The sequence below is a fragment of the Lynx rufus genome, unplaced genomic scaffold, assembly GCF_022079265.1.
Source record: "Lynx rufus isolate CCGP_SWC_20201006 ecotype Redwood Valley unplaced genomic scaffold, mLynRuf1.p SCAF_6, whole genome shotgun sequence".
In the NCBI taxonomy this organism is placed as follows: Eukaryota; Metazoa; Chordata; class Mammalia; order Carnivora; family Felidae; genus Lynx; species Lynx rufus.
Genome location: NW_025814878.1, coordinates 125,233,382 through 125,261,284, shown reverse-complemented (window position 1 = coordinate 125,261,284; position 27,903 = coordinate 125,233,382). Strand labels below are relative to the sequence as shown.

Here is a 27,903-nt window from a genome sequence, read left to right as displayed (position 1 = left end):
ATCTCACACGGATTCAATCCAGTAATACTTCATATTCACATTGTTTAATTGCATGAAATACCAGATTATTGGTAACAACCAACTAGATGAGGAAACTGAAGGACACTGAACAGCCATTGCTGCCTCTATTTTATATTTACCAAATGTTTACCATATGCCAGGCACTGTTGTAGGTGATTTATAATTCTGGAATGTCAAGTAAGAATTTAAGAACTGTCAAAAAAAAAAAGAATTTAAGAACTGTCACTATTTAACCATAGATGAGGTTGTGGGCAGATAGGGGGCAAGATCTTTCAGTGTATATTTTAATGCTTTTTGGTTTTTTTTTTAACAATTATGTATTACAGAACATATTTCTGCTTTTCAGTGCCACATACGGGCACTTCATGTTCCTTGTAGCACTGTAATTTAAAATTATACGAAGACTATCGCGCGCTGGGTACCAGGCGGAACGTCACCCAAACGAAGTAACTACTTGCGACGCTAATTAATTGGGACCAACGGACAAGCAGGGCGGAGCGAGCAACAAACCACTGGTGGCCAGCCCGCGTCTAACGCGAGAGGCGGACTTTCTCGGGAACGTCAGAGGCCTCCGGCAATCCGTCACGTGACTCCTGGGGCTGCCCATGCTCCCCACCTTTCCGAGCCAAGCAGCCACGTTGGCGGCGTTCCTGGGCCAGAAGAGGGGGCGTGGCGAGGGCCCTTGCGTGATACGTGCCCCGCCCCCTGCCGGAGCCCGGATGAAGAGTAACGCCATTACCGCCGGAGCCGCGGAGAGCACTGGCGGGCGGTGACTGGTTCCCGGACCGGCCGCGCCATGAGAGTCCTCTCCCGCCTGCTTCTGCTTCTCTTGCTTGTGTTTCCCGCCACCCTCTTGCTCCGAGGCGGCCCTGGAGGTGAGGCGAGGGAGTAGGTGGCGGGTCTTGGCCGGGAAGGAGACGAGACGCCACCGACCGCAAGTTTGAAGCTGGAGGCGGCAGCGGCTCCTGGGTCCGGCGTGCGTCCCGCCAACCTCTCCCTACCCCTTCCCCGATCCCCGGCCGGTAGTAGGGGGTCTCAGCGCGCGCGGGCTGAGTCCCGCTGGGGCCTCCGCCTCTTGCGTGCGGAGCGCGGGGCAGTGCCGGGCGACCTTGCTTGGTGGCCGCCCTCAGCCTTGGGCTTCTCCTCTGGCCCGGGACCCGCGCCTGCAGCTGTGGCCGGAGTTGGTGGGTCCTCGGCTTGGGGGAAGGAGGCGAAGGGGCAGTGGGCACAGCTGCACCCCGAGCGCGGTCTGCAGCCCGTTGTATTTCTTCTGGCCGCCTCCGCTCCACCCCCATCCGCTCTGGGCTGACGTGTCTTTAACTTCCACGCTGGGAGCCCTCCATTCATTTGCTGAAACCCTTGGTCTCTACACACCTAAACTCTTAGAGCATCTTTTTTTCTGGCCATCTCCCTGTTTATCAGCACTCGGTCCTTCCGTGTTACCAGGAGTCTTCATTTCAGAAGAACTCCACATGTTCGCCTTCATTGTCCACCCCTTACTCCCAGGCCGAACGAGGAATTCCCATTACTTGAGCCCTCGGTTTTCTTCTCCTATCGTTTTTCTGTTAACTGTTTTTTGTTCTGTGGGAAACAGCGCTTTGCTCTTGGGGGTGGGGGGTGGGGAATCTAATTCGACACGATACGTTTATTTCGGCTTATTCTTTCCAACAGTTAACCTGGTGTGGAAATAACTTAGCAGAACATTAATGATGTGGAAACTTGGCTTTTTGCCCTGGTTCTATCAGGAACTTCAGTTTTCTAATCTGTAAAATTCAGTCTGACTAAAAGATTACTAGAATTCCTTTCATTCTGTAAGTTCAAGCAAGCTGTGTGGCAAAATGAATGATAGTGCCAGGTACCCATGAGTGGTTTTGCAAAGAACAGTGAGGTGACTGGCTTCTATTTAGTGGATAGAAAACCAAGTGAGAGAATTACCCAAACCTGTTAATGAAATCATTTGCGGGTGTAAAGAGGGATTCTTTTCCTTTATGAGTGGCTTGCTGGTCTGTGCTCACTTGGCTTTTTAAAGAAAATTAGACGATTGTACTTGATTAGAATCTAGGTGTATTTTTTCAGATTTTAAAACATTTTCATCTTTAAGAAACATCAATTCAGTATCTAAAGCCAACTGGATATCTTTAAGCATTTTTTGTGAGGAATGGTCTTTCAAAGGATGTTTTCTCTTCATTTTTCCAATTGAAAATTGCTAGACTTTTAGGCACAAGATTGTTACTGGTTAACATTAGTATCTACTGAAATGTAGGGTGCAAATTCATTATGTATATTGAGAAGTCTTGAAATTTAAGTACAGTTTAAAATTGTGTGAGCATAGGTATTTTTCTTACTGGTTTTAGAAAATGACTTGTAAATTATGAATGCACTATTTGAGTCTTTCTTCAGCAAACAGTAGAAGCTATTTTTCACAATGTGTTCGCAATGTGTGGATCAGTGTTCTTTAATATTTTAAATAAATCTTAACCAGTAAGAACTAAAGGAAATGGAAAAAACTTAAAATGCATAGTCCTTAGTATGTACTGTTTTTCTTGGGTATTGCAGCATCTACATATGCTTCCTTTCCCACATTTTTCCCTCTACTGAACTGCCACATCATCATTTTTTTTCTGAGGAAAGTTGGAAGAATCACTAGGACTTGGGAATTCTTTTTTGAGGTCTTGCCTGAGATAGATTTAATGTGACTTATTTAGAGAACTTTTGTCTATAAAATTATAATTTCTTGGCCTTAAAGTTATGCTTAATTTTTAAGTGTAGGGAAAATAAAAAAGTACTTGAACATGTTTGAAGGTATATGCAGAAATAAATGCATGCTTTCAAGGGCTATGAGCCCTGAAGTTATCAGTGCAGTTTTCATTAAATCATATGCATTTTATGCAAGCTAGTTTTTACCATGGATGCCATACAAATGTATGTTCCTTGAAATTACATGCTATCAAGTTCTGAAAGTTAGAACTGTAGTCACGTTTAATAACAAATGTTTCTTGCCTAGTTATTGAGAGTGCTATTTTCCTTTAGACCTGAGCAGGGTTTTTGTTTGTATGGTTAATGACAGGGATTAAATTTTGGAGCTTTTTACATTTATCTTTGTATGTACGTACGTACGTACGTATGTATTTATGAGAGCACTAGCGGGGGAGAGGATCAGAGGGAGAAGGAATCTCAGGCTTGATCCCACGACCCTGGGATCCTGACCTGATCTGAAATCAAGAGAGGCTCAACCGACTGAGCCACTCAGCCTCCTGGAGCTTCTTTAAAACAAACTTGCTTCAGGGGCGCCTGGGTGGCGCAGTCGGTTAAGCGTCCGACTTCAGCCAGGTCATGATCTCACGGTCCGTGAGTTCGAGCCCCGCGTCAGGCTCTGGGCTGATGGCTCGGAGCCTGGAGCCTGTTTCCGATGCTGTGTCTCCCTCTCTCTCTGCCCCTCCCCCCGTTCATGCTCTGTCTCTCTCTGTCCCAAAAATAAATAAAAACATTGAAAAAAAATTAAAAAAAAAACAAACTTGCTTCAAGTTTTTTATTTGAGCCTCCAGCCATCTTTAGTTTCCCTTCATTTTCCTAACAATTAGATGCTTTTTAAAATTAAACAGCATTTCCCATTAAAATTAACATATAGTTGGTAAGACAGTCAATAAGATAAAATCATGAATCATCTAGGTAGATGCATTGTAATTTGTCATCATTCAAGTGAACTGAGAGATTGAGTTACTCCAAGGGGGAAAGTGTGTTGCCTATACCTGGGATTAAAAAACATTGGTTTGCCAGGGGTAAAGGTTAACTGTTTGTTTTGTATTTTATTGTTAGGCTCATTAGCTGAGGCTCAAGATCTTACAGAAGATGAAGAAACGGTAGAAGATTCAATAATTGAAGATGAAGATGATGAAGCAGAGGTGGAAGAAGATGAACCCACAGATTTGGTTAGTGTTCTATACAATGTAACTCATGTATATGTCATTTCTAGAATTTATCCTTTTATAGACAAATTTGATATTAACATTCTTGCTTTTAGAGGCTTGTAAATGTGATCAAAGTGGATTGAAGTTGGGAGAATGGGGCCAGTCGTTGAGGATGGATTATAAATATTTTCTTGCACAAGGAAGGAGACATGAAACAAAGAACAATTAAGATCATATGATTGTGAGTCTATGAGGGTAATAGTATAGTGGGAATAGCACTGGACCAGTGTTGATAGATTTGGGATGCATCTACTTAGCTTTTTGACCTTGAGTAGCTTTTCTCTTTGGATTTCATTTGCCTCTTCTTTCCTTCATTCAGTAAGCAACTATTTACTGAGTCCCTACTATGTGCTAGGCACTGTTCTTGGTGTGAGGATAGGCCAGATATTTTCTCTGCTATCGTGGAGTTTCTGTTTTTGGGGCGGTATGTGTGTATTTTGCTGGCAGGAAGTGAGGAGCAGGCAGTAAACAGTATATAAAATGTGTCCTGTGAAGAGGAAGGGGTTTAGAGAAGATGTCTTGAAAGTCCTCTAGTTCTGAGACTTATTCTAAAATTATAGTATGACAGTAAGAATGTTAGGCTAAAATCAAGATTATTGCTGCATGCTTCTAGCTAATTTCATTTCCTCTCTTGGACTACTATAATTTATCCTACACATTTTTTTTTCTTTACTACTTTTAAACCCCAAAATTGGTCCTCTTCACAGTCTTAGCAACACATTGCCTTCAGTGTCAGAAAGCGAAGGCTATCAGGTGCAAACGCTGTCAAATTTTCTACTTCTAAATATGTTACTCATTCTTTCTACAGTTTCCTTAAAAATTAGTTGTCTTTACTGTCTTCTAAGGCTAGCCCTACCACCTGTGTTCTTGTCCCCCTGTCGTCCTGTGGGATTTTGTATTATTCTGTAATTTCACATGTTGATCCTTCTTAGTGACTTGTTTCTTTCAAACTGTATATGCATATACAGTACTTACGTACTCCACTTTGTATTCTCCACTTTAAGTTGCTACACATTTTATCTTTACCAGCACATTTCTTGAAAGAGTAAATGTGTAGTTTTACTATGTATCTAGTAAAACTGTTCTTGCTAAGTCACTACTGACCTAATTGTGAAATTCCTGGTCTGTTTTTCATTGTTTTCCTGTTCAAACTCTTAGCATTTGCAGAGTAGAGTATCCCTTTCTTCAGTCCCTTCATGTTGGCTTCTGTGGTACCCTCCCCCTTTAGTTTCCTCTGCCCATCTTCTGCTGCTTGGTCTTTCCACTATCTTCTCTCCCCTGCTTATCCCCATAATGTTAATGAAACCTGTGGTTTCAGGGCTCCTGGGTGGCTCAGTTGGTTGAGCGTCCAACTTCGGCCTAGGTCATGATCTCATGGTTTGTGGGTTCGAGCCCTGTGTAGGGCTCTGCACTGATAGCTTGGACCCTAGAGCCTGTTTCGCATTCTGCCTCCCCGTCTCTCTGCCCCTCCCCACTTGTGCGTGCACTCTCAAAAATAAATAAATAAACATTAAAAAAAAACCCTGTGGTTTCAACCAACACCATCTTTTTTTTTTTTTTTTAATTTTTTTTTTTCAACGTTTATTTATTTTTGGGATAGAGAGAGACAGAGCATGAACGGGGGAGGGGCAGAGAGAGAGGGAGACACAGAATCGGAAACAGGCTCCAGGCTCCGAGCCATCAGCCCAGAGCCCGACGCGGGGCTCGAACTCACGGACCGCGAGATCGTGACCTGGCTGAAGTCGGACGCTTCACCGACTGCGCCACCCAGGCGCCCCCCAACACCATCTTTAACTGACAACCTTCAGACCTGGTCTCTAACCACTTACCTTACTGAACTCCATACCTTTATTTCCAGCTCTTTGCCAGTTAGCACCATCTGGATATTCCATTAGTACCTCAAATTTTATTTATTTATTTATTTTTTTAAATATTTATTTATTTATTTTTGAGAGAGAGAGAGACAGAGAGAGAGAGAGACAGAGAGACAGAGAGACAGAGTGTGAGCAAGGGTAGGGGCAGAGAGAGGGAGACACAGAATCTGAAGCCGGCTCCAGGCTCTGAGCTGATAGTACAGAGCCCAATGCAGGGCTCCAACCCACAAACCGTGAAATTGTGACCTGAGCCGAAGTCGGAAGCCCAATCAACTAGCCACCAATGCGCCCCTTAGTACCTCAGATTTTATATGTCCAAAATGGAATTCAGCTTTTAGCATTCATCCCACCTCCATAAATTATTTACTGTTTTGATATGGCTCAGTGATTCAGGCTCTTGCCTTATTACTTCCATTTCTTTTTATCCCACAACTCATTAAATCATACCTTCAGGGTGATTTGTCTTAACTTTCTCTAGCATACCCTTTCCTCCTTAATACAGTTTTAGGGTTCCTGCCTTCTTGTCTCTGGTCTCTTTTCTCAAAGGTGGAAATTCACTAACTCTTACTAAATTAGTGGTATCATTAAGGATACTTAAAATATAACATTATACAATTGCATAGTCCTCAAACAAATTTTTGAGTGCCTTCTCTTGAGTACTAGCTGGCTGTGGAGAATTTTTTTTAAAGTGTAAGACAGTCTTTGCCCTTGACGTCTATCTATTGGGGGAGAGAGTGTTTTACATAAATGGAAGGCAAAATGCCAGTAAACAGTGGTGCCCTTAAGCATCTCAATTTATTAAGGGCCTGAGTATTTCAAATATATGAATATCTTTGTAATTCTCATTGATGCTTGGAGAAGGACTGCACTGAGGATTAAAATTGTAAATTAAAATTAGTTCATATTTTCTATCACCTTTGTTGAGACCTAATTTACGTATCATGGTAGTCTCTTTTAAACATGGAATTCAGTGATCTTTAGTAAATACTAAGGTGAGCAGTTCTGAGTTTTAGGACATTTCCATCATCCCAATATAATCCTTCTTTTCCTTTCCTTTCCTTTCCTTTCCTTTCCTTTCCTTTCCTTTCCTTTCCTTTCCTTTCCTTTCCTTTTCTTTTCCCTTTTCCTTTCCTTTCTTTTCTTTTCTTTTCTTTACCATTTTTACCAAGTTGTGTGATGTCTTCTCAGAGGAAAATTGTTCTCTTAATCAGGATAGAAATCACTCCAAGGGTGAGGACAAGGTGCTCGAGAACAGAAGTCTGACAAAAGGGCTACAGGCCAAGTCTAGTGGTCTTTATTCTTTTACATAATTGTCTGTGGCTGCGTTTATGCTGCAGCCTCAGAGTTGAGTAGTTGCCTGAGGGACCTCATGGTTCTCAAAGCCAAAAATACTTGATATCTGGGTCCATGGGTTGGTGCCACTTTCAGAGTATTGTTTCCTCCACCCATGTTGTGGGAGGATGGGGCAGGTAGCTGGGGAAGACTGAGTTTGAGACTTTTTCCTATAAGGTAGTATTCCTGGTATTTAAATTTTTTTTTTTTTTTTCAACGTTTATTTTTATTTTTGGGACAGAGAGAGACAGAGCATGAACGGGGGAGGGGCAGAGAGAGAGGGAGACACAGAATCGGAAACAGGCTCCAGGCTCTGAGCCATCAGCCCAGAGCCCGACGCGGGGCTCGAACTCCCGGACCGCGAGATCGTGACCTGGCTGAAGTCGGACGCTTAACCGACTGCGCCACCCAGGCGCCCCAGTATTCCTGGTATTTAAATTAAGGGGGAAAATGAATACTATTTGTTTTAACTAGAATGTAAAATGTTCCTTTGACAGACACATTTTAAGCTTTTTTCAAACTTTACAAAGTTTACCAACCCATGCTTTAGAACCTTGAAGCTTGAAGTGTGGTTTGAGTACGTGAAGCCTTGGCATTTCCTGGGTGCTTTTAGAAATACAGAATTTCCGGGGCACCTGGGTGGCTCAGTCAGTTAAGAGTATGACTTTGGCTCAGGTCATGATCTCGCAGTTTGTGAGCTCAAGCCCTACAAGCTGTGCTGACAGCTCTGAGCCTGGAGCTTGCTTCTGTTTCTGTGTCTTCCTCTCTCTGCCCCTCCCCTGCTTATGCTCTGTCTCTGAAAAATAAATAAATGTAAAAAAATTTTTTGGGGAAAAAAAAAAAGAAATACTGAATTTCCAGCTTTCCCTAGAGTTATATCAGATCTGCATAAAATCTCCAGGGGATTGGTATGCACTTTACTTTTTGAGATGTAAATTTTATTTTAACTGATGAGATACACTGAAATTCATTCACTACTAATCCCAAGAAAGCCTCAGAGAAGCAGTCTTTTGTGCTAAATCTAGTGAAGTCATTTTTTTAAAGTCATTATTTAATTTTTTAATGATGTATTTTTACCCCATAAATACTTTTTAATGTTGTTTTTCTTAGGCTGAAGATAAAGAAGAAGAAGATGTATCTGGCGAACCTGAAGCTTCACCAAGTGCAGATACAACAATCTTGTTTGTGAAAGGAGAAGGTAATAGAGAAATGTTAGTTTTAATTCAGACATAGGAATTTTTCAGATGACAAGCTCACTTTATTTGGGAAGCAGAGATGCTTAAGATCTTTATTATTTTCCTCTCTTAGATTACAAATAAGTATGTAAATACATATTTCCAAACAAGTTTTCCTATATGTGTGAATAGCCATATCTGTAAGGTAGTATTCTTGGCATTTAAACTAAGGGGGAAAATAAAAACTATCCATTTTAACTAGAAGTTAAATGTCCTTTTGAAAGCTACTGTTTTAAAACTTTTTTCAAACTGCCACAGTAAACTAATATCTTGAGTGTAAATATTAGTGAAATATTAAATCTGTACTATTAGGCCTTGATTAGAGCCTAGGTTTCAGTAAAAGAAAATACATATAATGTCTTAGGTTTATTGAGGGCTATATGGCAGACACTGTTCTCAGTACTTTGTGTGTATTATTTAGTCCATATGAGGATAGTTACTACTGTTCAGTAGAGAGTCTAGAGAGGTGAGGAACTTGTCCAGGATGACTCAGCTTCACAAATAGATTGTGAAGACAGACCCAGATTTGTCTGTCCCAAAGCCTCTGCTAAACTGGGTGAAACTCAGCTCTGTAGACCACAATGTAATCATTGAAGACTTCTTTTTTGAAATTATTAATTATCTTGGTCTTCTCAAGTTTTGTTTTATTCTCACCTACATTCCAATTTTATGCCTTCAATAGGTATGATATGAATAAGAGATTCCCCCCTTCTCCTTTTTTTGTAGCTGTCTCCTGGGGTCTCACCTTCAAATTTGTGTTTTGAGTGATTGCTCAAAGTGGATATGGGTTACCTGGTTCGTTTTTGTTTTTTTCTCAGTATTTTAACAGATACTACAATTTTCAGGTGAATCTCTTAGGCCTGTCTTTCTGTCATTCTTCTGTTATTTGCACAGATAATAGATACTGAGTTGAAGGTGATTTCAAGACAGATAGTCACACGGCAGCATAATCTTAACTGCTAAAAGTACACATCTCTTTCTTAGACCACATGATGTGCAAGTGATGTAGTCTGACATTGAGATACTCCATTCAGTTCTTAAGTTGGAACGCTGGAGCACAGACAAGGGTTGCAGTTTATACATCAGCTGTAATCTGTTACTAGTTAGTAGGGGGCTGGAGTGAGCTACTAAAAAAGATTCTGAAACCAGGTCCACGTGTAGGAGAGGGTGCCCAAATCCTTATAATGTCTCTTCGTGTCCTTTGAATGTTTTCTAATCTTCTGGTTTCTTTTTTTGTTTCTTAGATTTTCCAGCAAATAACATTGTGAAATTCCTAGTAGGCTTTACAAACAAGGGTACAGAAGATTTTATCGTTGAGTCTTTAGATGCCTCGTTCCGTTATCCTCAGGACTACCAGTTTTATATCCAGAATTTCACAGCTCTTCCTCTGAACACTGTAGTACCGCCCCAGAGACAGGCGACTTTTGAGTACTCCTTCATTCCTGCAGAGCCCATGGGTGGACGACCCTTTGGTCTAGTCATCAATCTAAACTACAAAGATCTGAACGTAAGGCCTTCTAAACCTTTTTTTTTTTTTTTTTTAAGTTAGAGATGGAGGAGGACAGTTGACATTGTTTAATGAATACTCTTATTCATCTAAGTGCCTGTTTTGTAGTTGGAACTGTAATGGGCAAGAGGGAGGCAAAAATAAATTACACATGTTTGTCTTCAAGTCTAGAATCCAGTGGGGGCAGATGGATGTAAACAGGTGATATCACAGCATTTATAAATGATACATAGTGAGGGATGGGTGTAAAGTGCTGTAGTATGAAAGTGGATGTGACTTGAGCTAGATGTTAAAAGGAAAAGGAGCAGTAAGCCACACAGTGGAGTCTGCTTCGTATTCAGATGTTAATATGTGTTAAGTAATCTATTTTGTACTTCCTTTTATTGCTTGCATTTTGCCCATTTTACTGCTTTTATTTGTAAGTGAAGGTCTTTCTGTAACTGTTTTTCCATCATTTTATACCCTCATAGATAAAAACATAACCAAATATTTTTAGGATAGTTAGAGCAGTGAGGTTTATGGTTTATGAGAACCAAATAGTCTAATATGCTCTGTTGTCTTTTTTGTGGTTTTTAATATACACATTGTATATCCAAAGAATTAATGAGAGAAGGCCACTAGAATTTTACTGCTGAGAGTTGACTTCTAGGTGCCAACTATTATGTCCTTTAGATGAGAGCACATTTAAACCATTCCCTTCTCAAAGTTTTCAAAGAGGGAAATTTCATCCTCTCCTGGAAGCTTACTCAAACTTTTCATCGCATAGTGTCAACATGTTCACTCATGTCTGAGATCAATTTCTCATGCTGCCATTAAGTTTTCTGTTTTTCTTTAAATTACTTAGTGGGAAGGGTTTTTCATCCTTCAAAATAATGTATTAAGCTTCCTCAGCTTCATAGTTAAACAGTTTGAATAATTATATATTTTGTCTTGTTTTTGAGCACACATGTACATAGTTTCAGTTCCAGTTTGAATGTTAGTTTGTATCCTCAATGTATTCTGATTGCTGGAATTGTCATTGGAGCCATGTGGATGGAAAGATCTTGAAGTAAAACTTAAATAATTACAGTTTAGCAATAAGTGACAGTTTTGAGAAAGTAATGCCTTGTTGTGAAGCATCAAATGCTGAAAACATCTAAGTATTGTTCCAGTGACTATGATGAATTTGAAAACTGAAGTGTGAAACTGACAAAATTATTCCAAGACCACAACATAAACATGCTTTGATACTGCAGATCATGTTTATTGTAAATTGATTTCCAGTTCATTGTGAATTTAGAGCATGGATTTGACTCCTGTTCAAATCTAGTTCTTAAAATCCGCTACTCTGCATTTTCATGCTGTTCCCTTCTTTGGAGGATTCTGTACAACAGAAGTTATGGCTTCGGTGTTCTGTGGGGTTTTTTTTGCTTTCTGCACATTTGTCTCCTTTTTACTTTACTTCCCTGTTTTCTCATACCTTTCCCCTTCTCTGCCCTCATGAAAGTGGAGGACAACTTTAGCAAGGTTTTTTATTTTGTAGAAGAAAGTAATACAATGTTGAGTCTCTGACATCGAGCTAAGTGATGAGAAAGCTGTTTCTTTATCTGTTGGGGATTCTTCTAAGAAATTGTACAACCTTCTATTTTTTCAATGAATTTCACATTTTTGTGATTTATTTTATTAATAGGGCAATGTATTCCAAGATGCTGTCTTCAATCAAACAGTTACGATTATTGAAAGAGAGGATGGATTAGATGGAGAAACGTAAGTGAAAGTTGCAATGTGTAGGTAGATCTTGATCTCACCTGTCAGACCTGGAAAGCTTGCTCCTGTCAACATTTGTTTTAATAGCGAAAATGGACCTATAAATTTTGTGAAATCTATATCTTAGGTGGTTCTTATAACTATTAACAGAGAGGAAGGATGGTTGAAACTGATAAAAAAAAAACTGTTTTAAAAAAGATAGCTGGCTTTCTGAACATCCCCTCTCCTAAATTCTTTTCTACCCCATGCTCATAAGCTGATCACCAGCCTCATCTAAGTTACATACCTCTTCAATTGCTATTAAAAATATAAATTAGAAGATGGTATTATCTTGGAAACTGTGTTCTTCATGAATAATGATGAGTCATTTATACTGTATACATATATGTAATTGAGCAAAAGCAATTTTTAAATCAAATTATGCCAAATAATATTTGAGGGAGACAAAAGCTAATATAATTATTTTAACTAACTGAGCTTGAGCTTGAGTATGACAAATAATAAAGTAATTTTATTTATTTTAGATCAGATACTTGGTTTTTTTTTTTTTGACTAATTGTTCTTAAAGATAAAAGTAAATTTGTGGAACTTACTACCTAGATATAAATTGAATATAAAATATTTTCTTCCTTTGCCCCATAAGTTATTTGGAAAACTTATATTGTGTTAGAATTACAACTGTAATTAGTTGTGCTATTGTTTGAAGTAAAGCAGAATTCTAGTTTTAATTAGTTGTGTTTCTTATGAATTAAAGCCAATTTGTTTTTTCTCCTTTTATATCAGAATCTTTATGTATATGTTCCTTGCTGGTCTTGGGCTGTTGGTGGTTGTTGGCCTTCATCAACTCCTAGAATCTAGAAAGGTAATTCTAGATGAATGACTCTTACAGTCATACATCAAAAGTTGTTATATACTGAGCATATTCTAGTTATTTGTGGCTTCTTGCTATCATTCTAAGTTTGTGTATTTACAGGTTTGTTGCACCTTAAAAAATTTTTTTTTTATTGTTTATTTTTTGAGAGCAAGCATGAGTGGGGGAGGGGCCGAGAGACGACAGGAGAGAGAGAATCCCAGGCAGGCTCTGCACTGTCAGCACAGAGCCCGATGTGGGGCTCGAACTCAAAAACTATGACCTGAGCTGAGATTAAGAGTCAGGTGCTTAACCAACTGAACCACCCAGGCATCCCTGTTGTACCTTTTTAAAATAAAACTGGGACACCTGGGTGGCTCATTTAAGGGTCCGACTCTTGATTTTGGCTCAGGTTACCATCTCATGGTTCTTCATGAGATTGAGCCCCATGTCTGGCTCTGCACTGGCAGAGCCTGCTCGGAATTCTCTCTGTCTCCCTTTCCGTCCCTCCCCTGCTCACATGTGCCCTCTCTCTTTTTCTGTGTCAAAATAAACATTAAAAAAAAATAAACTGAAGATGAGACCTTGGATATGTGACTGATTTGTTTAGACTTTCATATACATACAATTAGCATCTTTGGCTACACCCTCCAGAATGATCTTTACCTTCTTATTGTAATTCTAAATCATGCTAGAATTTTATTCTTTAAACTCAGTAAGATTTCATTGTTCTGTTTACTATGCTTTTTCATGGATTTGTTACTTGTGAGCAACACAGATTTTAGATTTGTTTTAATACTCTTAACTGTAAGGATAGCAATTACCTAAGTCTTTTCATTTGAAAAAGGAAGAATGAATTTGGCTGTATTCTGTCTAGCTTCTGCTTTCTTGTTAAGGTACTAAAGTGGCAACACTGAAGCGCCTGCTATAATCTTGGTTTCTCTTTCTCTGGATACAGTAGCTAATTCCATCACTGTATCTTTAGCTCCCTGTCCTCCCTGCAAAAAACCAGAGCAACCCATATTATTGCTCTCAATGGAAAATATAACACGATTTGTGTCAGAGACAGTAAGTACTTGCTCTTTAAAAGAAATACTGGGGCGCCTGGGTGATGCAGTCGGTTAAGCGACCAACTTGATCTCGGCTCAGGTCACAATCTCACAGTTCATGAGTTCGAACCCCACATCAAGCATCTGAGCTGATGGCACAGAGCCTGCTTGGGGTTCTGTCTCTTCTTCTCTCTGTCCCTCCCCTACTTGTACACTCCGACACACACGTTTTCTCTCTTAGTGAATAAACTTGAAAAAAAAATGTTCTTTATTTTAAAAATAATAAAAAAAAATAAAAGAAATACTTGGAGGGCACCTGGGTGACTCATTTGGTTAAGCTTGGCTCAGGTCATGATCTGATGGTTGTGGATACTGTGTCGGACGCGGTGCCTGCTTTGGAATCTCTGTCTCCTCCTCTATCTGCCTCTTCCCCCCTTTCCCCCAAAACAAACATTTAGGATAAAAAATAGAAGAGAAATACACAGGGCACCTGGGTGGCTCGTCGGTTAAGCGTCTGACTCTTGATTTCAGCTCAGGTCATGATCTCGTGGTTTTAAGAGTTTGAGCTCCACGTTGAGCTCCATGTTGGCCATGTAGAACCTGCTTGGGATTTTCTCTCCCTCTCTCTCTGCCCCTCCTGTGAGCTCTCGCTCTCTCAAATAAATAAACTTAAAAAAAAAAGAGATGGGGCCCCTGGGTGGCTCAGTCAGTTAAGCACCTGACTTCAGCTCAGGTCATGATCTCACGGTTCACGAGAGCACAGCTCACTCTGGGCTGTGTGCTGACAGCTCAGCCTGGAGCCTGCTTCATATTCTGTCTCCCTCTCTCTGCCCTCCTCTGCCCACATCCTGTCTCTCTGTCTCTCAAAAATAAATAAATGATAAAAAAAAGTTTTTTTTTTTTAAAGAGAAATACTTAGCGCTCAAGTGTTAATTTCCATAACTTTCTTTCCCACGTTTTCATGATAGCATTTTTGCTATAAATTTGTGTATTAGGTATAATGGCATCTTTAATTTTTTTTTTTTTATTTGGATGAAGCCATTTTTTAGTTACCTTTCTGTGTATATAGTCTGGTTTCTGGACTGTATAACTAATACTCTTATGTAAATGGCTAGGTTTTTTTGTTTGTTTTAAGAGCAAGACTAAAGAAGGAATTGAATCACTTTCTTCCAAACAGTTTTGCTGCAAGTACTCCAGGGACAAAGTTTGAGGTTGTTGTTGGCTTAAATGAGATTTTATGTTCTTGTTTTGTTTTACCTGTGCCGTCTGTTTAAAAAGTGTGTTTAGGTAACAATGCAGCAATCTGCCTGCTTACATTGAATGTTTTAGTAATTATCTTGAATTTTGTTTGATGTAGAAAACTTATTCTTTAAAGTTCGTTTCCCAAAGAGAAAGAAAAATGGTATAAATAGAAGTTCTTACTTGGTCCACCAGTTGTATAACAATATATGAAGCTTTATAGCAGAGGAAAAGGTCTTTAAAACCTGAAAACAAATAACTGTTGCAAAGATTTATTACTTATAATTTATTGTTTTTTTTTTTAATGTTTTATTTATTTTTGAGAGAGTGTACACACACACATGGGCGGAGGAGGGGCAGAGTGAGAGGGAGACAGGATCTGAAGAGGGCTCTGTGCTGACAGCAGAGAACCCTGTGCAGGGCTTGAACTCACAAACTGCGATTGTGACCTGAGCCGAAGTCAAACACTTAACCCATTGAGCCACCCAAGCCCCCCCCCCCTTATTGTTTATTCTTTATAATTAGTGTTAGACATGACTTTTCTCTTTTAATTAATAAAATACTTAAGTAAGGGTATGTTTTTAAAACTATTTGTTTAAGATATATAAATTAGGTAACTTAATAGGTCTTTTTAAAATTACTGTGAACAACATAATAGAACTTCTTTAAAATGATGTTTTTATGCTTTTTTAGCGCAAGAGACCCATACAGAAGGTAGAAATGGGTACATCAAGTCAGAATGATGTTGACATGAGTTGGATTCCTCAGGAAACTTTGAATCAGATCAGTAAGTACTCTTATAAATGTGGCTGGAAATTTTTTCTCTTAAATGGAAATCAAATTAAGTATTTTAGATTTAAAAACACTTGGTCAATTCTACTTAACACTCATCTTTTCCATTGCTTGTATAGAATCTAGTATAATATGATTAGTAAACATTTAAACATTTTTTTTCTGAGTAGTATTTTTATGCTTTAATTTAGAATGCTTCCATATCTGCAGTTTAATCTACAAATGTGTGAATTCTCTGTATTCCTAATCTTTTCCTATCTCTTTTTTTCTGTTGCTTCAGTGCAGAGTAGAAGAGGTGAGGCAATTAATTTTTTTAATGGTGTTTGCTATGTATAGTTTTGGGGAGGTTGTATAGCATATGAATACAGTACATTTAATGAGTAATGGAACAGTTTTTTATAGCACTATATTTATTAGAAAAACTAACTACCCATTGCAGTTTGAAAGAATAAACCTAAAATATTGCTTGGTGGTTTACCTAACATATTTCAGCTTTATCACATATGCAATTAGTTAAAATATTAATCTTTATAGATATTTTTTCTTCAGCTGTAAATGGGCTTTTAAAAAAAATTTATTGTGAAAGTAGTATGGCTTCATATTAAGAACATTGTAATAATAGAGGCATCTGGGTGGCTCAGTTGGTTAAGCATCTGACTCTTGATTTCGGCTCTGCTCATGATCTCACGGTTGGTGAGTTTGAGCTTCACATCGGGCCCTGCAATGTGGAGCCTGCTTGGGATTCTCTCTCTCCCCACCCCCCTGTGCCCCTACCCTGCTCACGTTCTTTCAAAATAAATAAACTTAAGAAATTAAAACAAAACAAAAACAGTACAGAATGAAAAACTGAGATCACCTTCTCACTCCACTAATTTCTTTTTCTTTTTCTACAAGTAATTGTTATTCTAAGTATTTTCTGTACATTTACCAGTGCATATGGCTATTGTTTCTGTGAATATTGTACACAGATGGCATAATGCTGCGTGCACTGTACTAGAATCCCAAGTTTTCGTATGTTGGATATTTTTTTTTATGATACTTCTTTACCTCATTGTTTTTAACAGCTGGATAGTATTCCTTTATATAAATGTGTCATGATAAATTAAACTTGTTCTCTGTTGAAGGATGTTTTAATTCCAGATTTTCATTCTTAATTTAAAACTATAATGAATATTTTTATATAAATTTATGGGATAATTTATCATTTTTTTTAAATTGAGGTAATTGACATACAACATTATATTAGATTCAGATGTACAATGTAGTGATTCACTATTTGTATATATTGTGAAATGATCACAGTAAGTCTTGTTACTGGCCCCACACAGTTAAAAGTCTTTTTTTTCTTGTGATAAGAACTTTTAAGATATTTAAATATACAATACAGTATTAACAACTATAGACACCATGGTATCCATTATACCCCCATAACTTATTTTATAAAGCTGAAAGTTTGTGCCTTTTGACCCTCTTCTCCTTTCACCGACCCCGCTATCTGGGATAGATAGTAGTAGATAGATAAAAGTAGAATAGTTAGGCCTAAGATTATATACATTTTTTTTAATGGAGAAAGCTCTTTCCCTCCCAAAAGATAGCGTCCGTTTATGGTCTCAGCAGTGTACAACGTTGCCTATTTCTTTTCTACTCTCACGAGTCTTTCTCAGGCATTAAATATTATCAGATGTTTTAATCTGGTGGTATGATACAAAATGGGATCATTGTTTTTCATTGACAATTAAGAATGAGATTTGAGGGGCACCTGGGTGGCTCAGTCGGTTAAGCGTCTGACTTCGGCTCAGGTCATGATCTCACAGTTAGTGAGTTCGAGCCCTGCATCAGGCTTTGTGCTAACAGCTCAGAGCCTGGAACCTGCTTCAGATTCTGTGTCTCCCTCTCTCTCTCTGCCCCTCCCTGCTCGCTCTCGCACGGTGTCTCTCTCTCTCTCTCTCTCTCTCAAAAATGATAAATAAACATTAAAAAAATTAATAAAAATTAAAAAGTAAGATTTGACTTCTTTATACATATATAGCCACTTATTTTTTTTTTGTGAATGAGCTATTTGTGTCCTTCCTGGATTTACAAATTGAATTGTTTTCATGTGTATTACTTTCAGGGAACATTCTCTATTGCAACGTAATTATGGTAGGGTAGGTGCTTTATTAAAAGTGGGTACAAAGTAACAGCATAGGAGGGGCTTTCATTCTCTAGGAGAGAGTAGGAGAATCATTCATAAAAGTTGACTTTTGACCAACCAGAGTCTTGAGTTAGATGAGAAGGAATCTTCAGAGTTTTATGTGCTATGCCAAGGATTTGGCTTTTCTTCTTGGTAAAAGGCAGCCATCAGATACTTTGAAGCAGAGAAATAAACATTTATATTTTTAAAAGAAATTGTAATAGTTTTGTGGTGTATAGTTTAGCAAGCAGGAACTACTAGAAGTAGGGATACCGGTTAGGTGAATTCCGTAAAACATTTGAGAAATCCTTAGGGCCTAAGCTAAAGCAGTAGTGATGCAGAGTAAAATAAACTGGAAAGATATTTCAGAATTGGAGGGAATTGGCCTTTGGGTGACTTTTTGGATGTTTTAGGGAGGAAGGAGGAAAAAGTACTTGTGAGTTTTAGGCATCTGGGTGGAAGATGATCCCATTAATGTTAGGGAATATAGGAAGAGCAGCGAACATGCATGAGGGGTGAGGAGCTGGAACTAGATCTGTTGAGTGTGAAAGCCAAGATAAGGATATCCAGTAAGCTATTTGAAAGTTGTATTTAGGGGCGCCTGGGTGGCGCAGTCGGTTAAGCGTCCGACTTCAGCCAGGTCACGATCTCGCGGTCCGTGAGTTTGAGCCCCGAGTCGGGCTCTGGGCTGATGGCTCAGAGCCTGGAGCCTGTTTCCGATTCTGTGTCTCCCTCTCTCTCTGCCCCTCCCCCGTTCATGCTCTGTCTCTCTCTGTCCCAAAAATAAATAAACGTTGAAAAAAATTAAAAAAAAAAAAAAAAAAAAAAAGAAAGTTGTATTTAGAGCACAGGTGGATCAAGATTTGGAGATGTTGATCGGTGCCTGGCTGGCTCAATAGGTGGAGCATATGCAGCTCTTGATCTCAGGGTTGTAAGTTTGAGCCTCGTGTTGGGTGTAGAGATTACTTAAAAATCTTAAGACAGGTGCCTGGGTGGCTCAGTCTATTAAACATTCTACTCCTGATTTCTGCTCAGGCCATGATCTCATGGTTCCTGAGTTCAAGCCCCGCAACAGGCTCAGCACTGAGAGTGCTGAGCCTGCTTGGGATTCCCTCTTCCTCCCTCTCCCTCTCGTCTCCCTCTCCCTCTCCCTCTCATCCCCCTCGTCCCCCTCATCTCCCCCTCGTCCCCCCCTCGCCCCCCCCTTGCCCCCCTCACCCCCCTCGCCTCCCTCCCCCTCTCAAAAATGAGTAAACTTGAAAATAAAGTCTTAGAAAAAAGATTTGAAGTCATTGAATATATAGCATAGGTGGTAGCTGAGGTCCCATGAAATAATGTCTTTAAATTTAAATAAATCTTTAGATAATCTTTTCTCTTTAAGGACAAATTTTCCCCATTATCCTGACGTTCGTTATAGCAAAAGATGGAATTGGGTTGTACAGTAGACTGTGGTATCTTTATAATGCATCAGAATTACTTGTAAAGTCTGGTATGTTAAAATACAGGCTCTTCAAAAGTAATTAAATTTTAAGTGTCTTACATGGAATTAGCTGAAACTAATTTGAAAAGTATTAAAAGTTATAATTAAAAACTAAAGTCACCGTAACAGCTGTGGAGCCACCTCTCCAAAAGAATTCTTTCATGACAAATAGATTGGGAGAGTTAGTTTTATAATATCTTTCTTCCTGACATTATTATTCATGAGCTTTAAAGCTGGGAATGATTATACTTCAAATCATTGATAATTGTATTTTAATCAGCAAGTGCCAAGTATTTAGTCTTTCACAATACTCTGCTAGGTCATGAGTGGTATGTTGAAACGAATATTACTGTTTTTTCAGAAGTTTACATTTCTACTTGAAAATAAAGCACACGTATGAAATATTTGAATAATCCAAGGTAGTATATGATATGTGCTAGAAGGAGTTACATGGTACGGACAACTTACAAGTTAGGAAAGAGGACCATATTAGAATCTAGGGAAACCTTGTTGAAGGAAAGAATTGAACTGTTGGGTGCCTCCTTGTACTGGGCATTCACTCTGCAAGGTGAGGTGCTATCCCTCTATTTACCGATGAGACACTGTTACTGAGGAAAAGTAACCTGCCAAGATCCACAGCTGGATTTGTCTCATTCTGAAGCCCACGTACTTTTTCAGGAAGACTTAATACTCAAAGATGGGTAGAGTTGGGACGTCTAGGTGGCTCAGTTAAGCATCCAACTTCAGCTCATGATCTCACGGTTTGTGAGTTCAAGCCCCAACTGTGCTGACAGCTCAGAGGCTGGAGCCTGCTCTGGATTCTGTGTCTGCTTCTCTCTTTGCCCCCCCACTGCTTGTGCACGTTTTTTCTCTCTCTTTTTCTAAAAAATAAACATTAGAAAAAAATATTAAAAATAAATATATAAATAAAAATTAAAAAGGTGGGTAGAGTTAAAGTCACTAAATATTTTTTAGTACTTGTCTTTCTTTCTCAAAATCTGATTGTCCAGCTGAGTTTGTTTTAGGACCACGTCTTACTACCAAAAGACACTTGTATTATTCCTTCTCTTTTTCTTTTATTATTTATTTCTAAAAACAAAAATAACCCTTTTTAGTGTTTTTTTTTTTAAGTTTTCATTATTGTTTTTGGGGGTTTTGTTTGTTTGTTTGTTTACTAATTTCTACACCCAACATGAGACTTGAACTCACGACTCAGATCAGGAATTGCATACTCTTCTGACTGAGCCAGCCCAGGACATCCCAATTATTTGCCCTTTTAGAGTGCAGGTTGTTTTTTTGTTTGTTTGTTTTCTATACAGATACAGTGACACACACTACCTCAAAAAAAATTTCAATTTGCAAAGAAATAACCTTTTCCTGACAGAAATAACATCACATTTAAAGAATTATGAATTACTTTATTAATAATCATGTTGAAATTTCTTCAGTTGTTTCAAAAATACCTTTTATAGCTGGTTTTCCAATATAGGATGATTCATTGCATCTGTTTGTTCTGTTTCTTAAGTCCTTTTTAATTTATAGCAGCTCAAGAGATGGCCGCTTGTCCTCTGGAAAAGGACTTCTCACACTTTATTTTTTAAAATTTTTTAAAGTTTATTTATCTTGAGAGAGAGAGAGTGCGTGTGAGCAGGGGAGGGGCAGAGAGAGAGGGAGAGAGAGAATCCCAAGCAGACTCCATGCTGTCAGCCCAAAGCCAGGGCTTCCCAAATTTTGTGTGCAAGATCACTTGAAAATCTTATGCAGTTTTGGATTCAGTTGTTCTAGGGTGGGGCCTAAATGTCAGTGTTCTAATAGGCTCCCAGATGATGCCAGTGCTGCTGACCCATTGATCACACTGAGGGAATGAGACTCTAAAAAATCCCTTGTTCCAGATTTCTCTGATTGTTTTCTCCTGGTGTGTTTTAGCTAACATTTCTTTTAACTTGGAAGACTAATCTATAGGTTTGATTAGATTTAAATTAATCATTTTTGGCTGATATGTCATAACTTAAAAGTACTTTTCCCCATATCACATCAAGAAACCGTATCTGATTAGTGATGCTAAACTGAGCACTAGATTAGGGTGGTAGCCACATGATCGTTCCATGTAACCAGGATCGGATAGGTCTTTTTTGCTTGCAACCCAGAAGTTACCTGTATACTATCACTTTGACACGCACCAATGTCCAGTTCTCTAAACCATTCACCATTTGATATTCCTTTCCTGAATCAGTAATGTTTCAGAAGTTGTGATGATTTTTAATTGAAATTTGTTTAATTTTTACTAACTGCTATTGTTTTGTAAAGTAAAGCTTTCTTTCATCAACTGGGACTTTTTGGTTATCTTAAAAGGACAATTCCTATTGAAAAAGCAGGCTAAATGCTTAATTCTTATCTTTATTTTCCAATTTTCAAAGAGTTGGTTTAAAAGCCACCCAAATGGTGACAGATGAGTTTTTCCTAATTCTCTCCTTTTTGACTATCATGTATAGACTCGGTTTTTCATAGAATCTGTGGATTTTAGTCAGCTGTATTCTTTTTGATGCGCAAATTGTTAGAGTTTTGACTACTGGTTGCCTTTTTGAACTACCTCCAATCTTACCCTTTTGAACTTTGAATGATCCCTTACTTGTTGGCTCAAGAAGATAATCTAGACATTTTGTACTTTCTCTACCTTAGGCATGGAGCAAGCTGTTTCTCCAAGGACCCCTGGATGATACTTAAAAATGAAAATCTGGACATTAGGGATGTCCTTGACATTGGATGACATGGTTTCTAGGCCCATTCTGTGAACTGAGCTAGAAAAATATCTATTTTTTCAAATCCCCAAATCATATTGATATTTTCAGTTCAATTTTTAATAGTATTTTTACTTAATTTTGTATGCTTGTATTTCTCTTATACTTGGTTCCTTACAGCAATAGTTCTCAAACTGTAGCCCTCCCCAGAACCACCTGAATTGCCTCTTCCCCTTGCTAGGCCCCACCCCCTAGAGTTTCCAGTTGAGTAGGTCTGGGGTGAGGCCCAAGAATTTGCATATCTGTATTTTCAGGTGACTTTGAAGCTACTGGTCCAGACCATACTTTGAGAGCCACTCTTAGAACATGCGTTTCTCAGAAGAAAGGGGTTGAGACAAATGGAAGATACTTTAGGTTGAAAAAATAGCCATTTCTTTCAGAGATGGTACATGTACTTTGCATATTTGAGGATAAAATGGAGAACACCAAGAGAAACTTTGAAGATCATGGAGCAGGAGGTGTGCATGGAAGCAGAAGGTCTCTCAAGCTTTGAGGAATTACCTTTGGGGAGTGGTAGTGTGAGGGCAAGCGAGTGTAAGGGGCCAGCATTTATTTTGGAAGATTTTTATCCATCTCACCAGAACATAAAGGAAAGAGAGGTGTGGTTTTAAACAATTTGAGCCTGTTCCTAATAAGGTTTTTTTTTTTTTCTTTTTAATTTTTTTAATGTTTATTCATTTTTGAGAGAGCACAAGTAGGGGAGTGGCAGAGAGAGAGGGAGACACAGAATTGGAAGCAGGCTCCAGGCACTGAGCTGTCAGCACAGAGCCTGATGAGGGGCTGGAATCCAGAAACTGCAAAATCATGACCTGAGCCAAAGTTGGATGGTTAACCGACTGAGCCACTCAGGTGCCCCTAATAAGTTTTTTTATGAAGGGCAGGGTGGGCATTTTCAGATCAGGCCCATTTACTGAATATCATTAACATATTTTAGTGTTTTTTGTCTTTTCAGTTAACTGATTTTTTCATATACTTTAGGTTTTACTCTTAAAAGCTAAAATATTTTGATCTTAAATATTTTGTTGGATTTTTAAAAATAGTTTTTTAGGGTTTTGGGTAGGGAGGGTTGTAAGAGGGGGGTGTTTTTTCTTTGATGGCTGAAAAGCATCATTATACACATTAGTTATTGTTTTTTAGTGAAGTAAAATGCTGCTCTCTAGGCCGTTGAGGTATTTGGAGCCATTTTCCCAAAAGCTGAATGTTTTTAGGCCACTATCTTAACTCTGTTTCTCATTTATATGCTTCTTTTTAAATTTTTCGTAAATGTTATTTATTTTTGAGAGAAGGCAGGTGGGGGAGGGGCAGAGAGAGAGAGGAAGACACAGAATTCAAAGCAGGCTCCAGGCTCTGAGCTGTCAGCACAGCCCAACACGGGGCTCGAACCCACAAATGGTTTGATTATGACCGTAGCTGAAGTTGGATGCTTAACAAACTGAGCCACCGAGGCACCCTCTCATTTATCTGCCTCTTAACTTTGATGTGCTAGGTAGGTGATGGAGGTCTTTAGACTTGAGACTCCATTAAGCTGAGTTGGCTGCCTTACTGGAGTCAGATTGTTGTGTGTTGAAATAGGCATTGCAGTTCCTCTGAGGCACTTTTTCCTGTATTCTCATATTTAAAACCCTGCTACAGGTGGTTGAAATTGTTGGAAGTCAGTAATCACCACTTCACATCTGCATAGTAACAGCTGTATTTGCACAGATGGCTGTTAGATTCTAAAGTACTTTTTGAATCCTCAAATGTCACATTCAGCATATTGTTTATTTTAAAATATTATCTAGGGGTTCGTGGGTGGCTCAGTTCTTTAAGCATCTGACTTCAGCTCAGGTCATGATCTCACAGTTCGTGAATTCAAGCCCCACGTCGGGGTATGTGCTGACAACTCAGAGCCTGGAGCCTGCTTCGGATTCTCTGTCTCTCTCTCTCTCTCTCTCTCTCTGTCTCTCTCTCTCTCTCTCTCTCTCCCCCCTCTTCCTCCCTCCCACTCTCTCTCTCTTTCCCCCTCCCCTGCTCGCACTCTGTCTCTCTCTCAAAAATAAATTTAAAAAAGAAACAAAATATTATCTAGTAATTGGTCAGTTGTCTGAAGGCAGTAGTTTAGTCTGACCTTTCTGAAATCTGATGAAAGTTGTAGATTTCTTCAGAAAAATGCTTCTGTGCTCAGTTTTAGGTGAGTTGAGCCTCCCCAAATGCATCATTAACTAACCTGTTTTAATAAAGTACTGAGATCAGTTTTCACGGGATTTGTAGACTCAGTCTTAATATTTCATAGTCATTAACATTTAAGCACATTTTAGAAAAAATTTAGTTGCTAAATATTCTCGATAAACATTTACTATATATTTTTAAAATATGGTTATGGTGATCTGGTAATTTTAGAAAATAAAAATTAAGATATTGTAGGTGGATTTTTTTTTCATACCATTCTTCATGAGATGCTTACAAATGAACCCCATACTTTGGTGTTAAATACCTTTTTTTTTTTTTAAGCTGTAAAAATAATTATAATTTGTAACATATTCCCCAAAGAGCTTATCTTCCTAATATGTAAAGGGCTCCTAGAAAATAAAAAGGGTAGTGGTCAGAGAGAAGACAGCTTTTTTAAAGAAACATAGGTGATGCTTACTGGTTGGACATAGACACCACCAATTTAGCTATTGTTTAGTAGACTCCGCTAAGAATCTAATGTAAGAGATAAAGAGAGGGATGCCTGGGTGGCTCAGTCAGTTAAGTGTCCAACTCTTGATTCTGGTTCAGGTCATGATCTCACCGTTTGTGAGTTGTAGCCCTGCATCAGGCTCTGCACTGGCAGTGTGAAGCCTGCTTGGGCTTCCCTCTTTCCCTCTCTCTCTGCCTCCCCCCCCCCCCATGTGCACACCTGCTCTCAAAGTAAATTAACATTGTAAAAAAGGAGATAAAGAGAAAAAAGTACAAAGATAATACTTAGGTCTGCATGATGGTTTTGGTATTGATCATCTGTCTAAAAATTTCCTTTAATCTGCTGCTTCCAGGAAAATGTATGAAATTGCCAAAAATTATGCAGACTGCATGGCTGCATTTATAAATATTAATTTGTAACCAATATACATGTTTTTGAGCTGCAAACTTCATACCTCTTATAGTACTTCTAAAGTGTTTACTTATGCATGTATAAGCATATTCATTGTAGAGTTTAAGAAGATTATACTTGGTGGCTTCAGTATTCTAGTAACCAAGATCTTTTCCCATCCTGATTGCGTGAAGTTTTGTTTTAATTGAGTTACTTCTTGAAGGATTATCTTAAAGGTTATTTTAAAAACCTATACTATATAAGAAGCATTTATTATTAGGGTATTTTTGCATGTGTGTGTGTGTTTTCTTTTTTTAACTTAGTGGTAAAGCTGAAGGAAAATGCTTTTTAAAGGTCTTTTGAATCTATTGTACTTAAAATAAGCAAGTTAAAAACTTTCTCTTTTCTTCCAGATAAAGCTTCACCAAGAAGGTTGCCCAGGAAACGGGCACAGAAGAGATCAGTGGGATCTGATGAGTAAATGTTCCTTTGTGCAACAATTCAGTCTTTACTTAACCTGCCCTAATGTTTTTCGGCCTGATGGGAATTAGTGCAGAGAAGCCATATCACCATAGAAGGCAACTACTACTTATGTGTGGACTGAGCAATCAGAGTCTGTGGCGATAATATTACTGAAAATGCACTGCATTCATTTTTCTAAAGTAACAAATTTGGTTTTTTTTAAGCCATTAAAATCTATGTGTGTGCGTGTGTATGTATGTGAGCAGTTGGTCTTACCAGAATCATTGTTGAACTACCTGAAGCATGCCTTTAGAATACTGAATATAATGATGTTGTCTCTTTTTGACATTTTCTGATATTTCCCCCCAAAACTTAATGAATATTTGTCCAATATGATTGTAGATGTCCTGCTTTTAGACTGTTTTAAAGGAAACTGTTTTTTAGAATTGCTCAAATCCCAGTTGATGGCACAAATTACTGTTTTGTTCTTGTTGCTGTTTTACAACTAGTATTCTAAAGGCACACACAGGAGTAGCTGCTTTTTAGCAATAGAATTGTTTTGGTATTTTTGCTGCTGTTTACTATAATGCGCACCTTCAGAAAACTTCCCAAATGAGTCCAAGGAATTTGGGGATTTCTAGCAACAAAATTGTGAAGCATGAGAAATCTGCTGATTTTGATATATAAAACCAGCCCCACCCTCTTTTTGTTTTTGTTTTTGTTTTTACAAAAAAAAATGGTACATTTGTGGGAACTGAGTTGTGTTATCCATCGTTTTCTCTCTGACCCAGGAGGTAGCTCTGCAGTGATTTTAGACCTCCTTAAGTTGTCATTTTGTTTTTTTAAGAGATCATTTTTTCCCCCTTAATTAGAAGTATCTTGCTTTTAGAAAAATTGCCTTGGTCTACAGACTAAGCAAAAAGTCAGTTTATAGGGGCAGAGATATATTACAAGTAATACTAATCTGTTAAAAAAAGATGAGTTGGATATTTTTTTAAGTAGCTAACCAGTTGGTTCTTATCTAATCTTTTGGGTATTTTGGTTGTTCAGAAGCATTTATTTTTTTAGTTAATCTAAAGAATTCCAAAGTTTTAAGCACTTAAGATCTCAACCAAAATTAAATTGGACTTCATAAAACCCTATTAGAGTCACTCTTGTCATAGGTAGTAAATAAAGTTTGGCATTATTGTCAGACTGGAAAAAGGGTAAAGTAAAATAGATGAACAAATAAGAGGCTTTTCCTCTCTGTCTTTAAGCCATAATCTCCCACGTATATTTCGTAAGGAAATGGTAAATGAAATTCTAGTGGCTGTTTAATTCCTGATCGGTCTTTATTACAATGAACTGACCTCTCCTCCCCTCTTCGTTATAATCCCCACTCACGTCCGTGCAAAACAACAGCAAAACAAGACACACAGACAAAAAAATCTTTCCAGGTTCTTTAAGTATTTAAACATCTGAGCCAAAGCCAGAATAGAATAGAAGTTACTGTATAGTTGTTAATCACTTTGCAAGTAGGGGCTAAGGTGTCAAATTATCTATATTGGCATTGCTGAACTATAAACTTTCTATACCTGTAATATAAAGTGTTTGAGTTTTTAATTGGGCTGTGTGATCAATAGCTTATTTTGAAAAAGCTCTATGAGCTGTAAAAACTGCATGTTTTTTGTTTAATGTAATATAGGAGACCCTCCACCTTCTCAAGGAATATATTCCAAAACATTGTTTTGTGAATTTCTAAGTTTGTGAAACTACTAGAACATAATGCGATGAGGTGTAATTACAAAATTTAAATGGCTTCTAGAGAGTTTTATTGACTACTTGGTGATACTTAGGCAGTGGCAAAGCTACACTGAGTTACAGATGCCAGCCCTTCGGCCTCCTAAGTAATTTGCCTTACATACTAGCCTTTCCACTGCTGAGGTTCCGATCAGTGCCTCAGAAATCATTTGTCATGTTTCATTTTTTAGCATAGATTGGGAACAGTTGAAATCCTTTAAATCCTCAGCTGCCAGGGGTCTTCTATAGTATCAGTATGTGTTTAGCAGAAACTAACTCCATAATGAATGGAATTCAATTCCACACATGGTTTGTTCAAGCACACTTAATAAGTAGCCTATTTTTTAAATGTCTTTTTTAAATGTAAATATTTGGATGAAGTTTTTAAAGTTTGTTTTGATATATTCATTTGCTACACCAACCATGGTTTCAGAATTCACCTTTTGAGCAAATTGGTTTCAGAATCTGTAAAATGAACCAAGAATCTTGTATATCAAACCTGTTACCCAGACATGTGAGAATAATGTGTTCATAAAGCATGGATCTCGC

The 27,903-nt window shown here is 38.3% G+C and overlaps 1 protein-coding gene across 1 annotated transcript; it reads left to right on the top strand.

The window, feature by feature from the left end:
• Positions 1-747: 747 nt before the first annotated feature.
• On the top strand, positions 748-27,903 carry SSR1 (signal sequence receptor subunit 1). The gene is made up of 8 exons (XM_047101246.1): positions 748-896; positions 3,838-3,950; positions 8,306-8,393; positions 9,675-9,937; positions 11,607-11,683; positions 12,467-12,545; positions 15,515-15,608; positions 25,527-27,903. The coding sequence occupies exons 1-8, from the start codon at positions 818-820 to the stop codon at positions 25,592-25,594; spliced, it is 861 nt and encodes a 286-aa protein (XP_046957202.1). The 5' UTR covers positions 748-817; the 3' UTR covers positions 25,595-27,903.

Coding starts and splice junctions, on each gene's coding strand:
- SSR1 (XM_047101246.1), top strand. CDS start 818: ATGAGAGTCCTCTCCCGCCTGCTTCTGCTTCTCTTGCTTGTGTTTCCC. Junction 897..3,837: donor GCTCCGAGGCGGCCCTGGAG/GTGAGGCGAGGG, acceptor TTTTATTGTTAG/GCTCATTAGCTGAGGCTCAA. Junction 11,684..12,466: donor GATGGATTAGATGGAGAAAC/GTAAGTGAAAGT, acceptor CTTTTATATCAG/AATCTTTATGTATATGTTCC.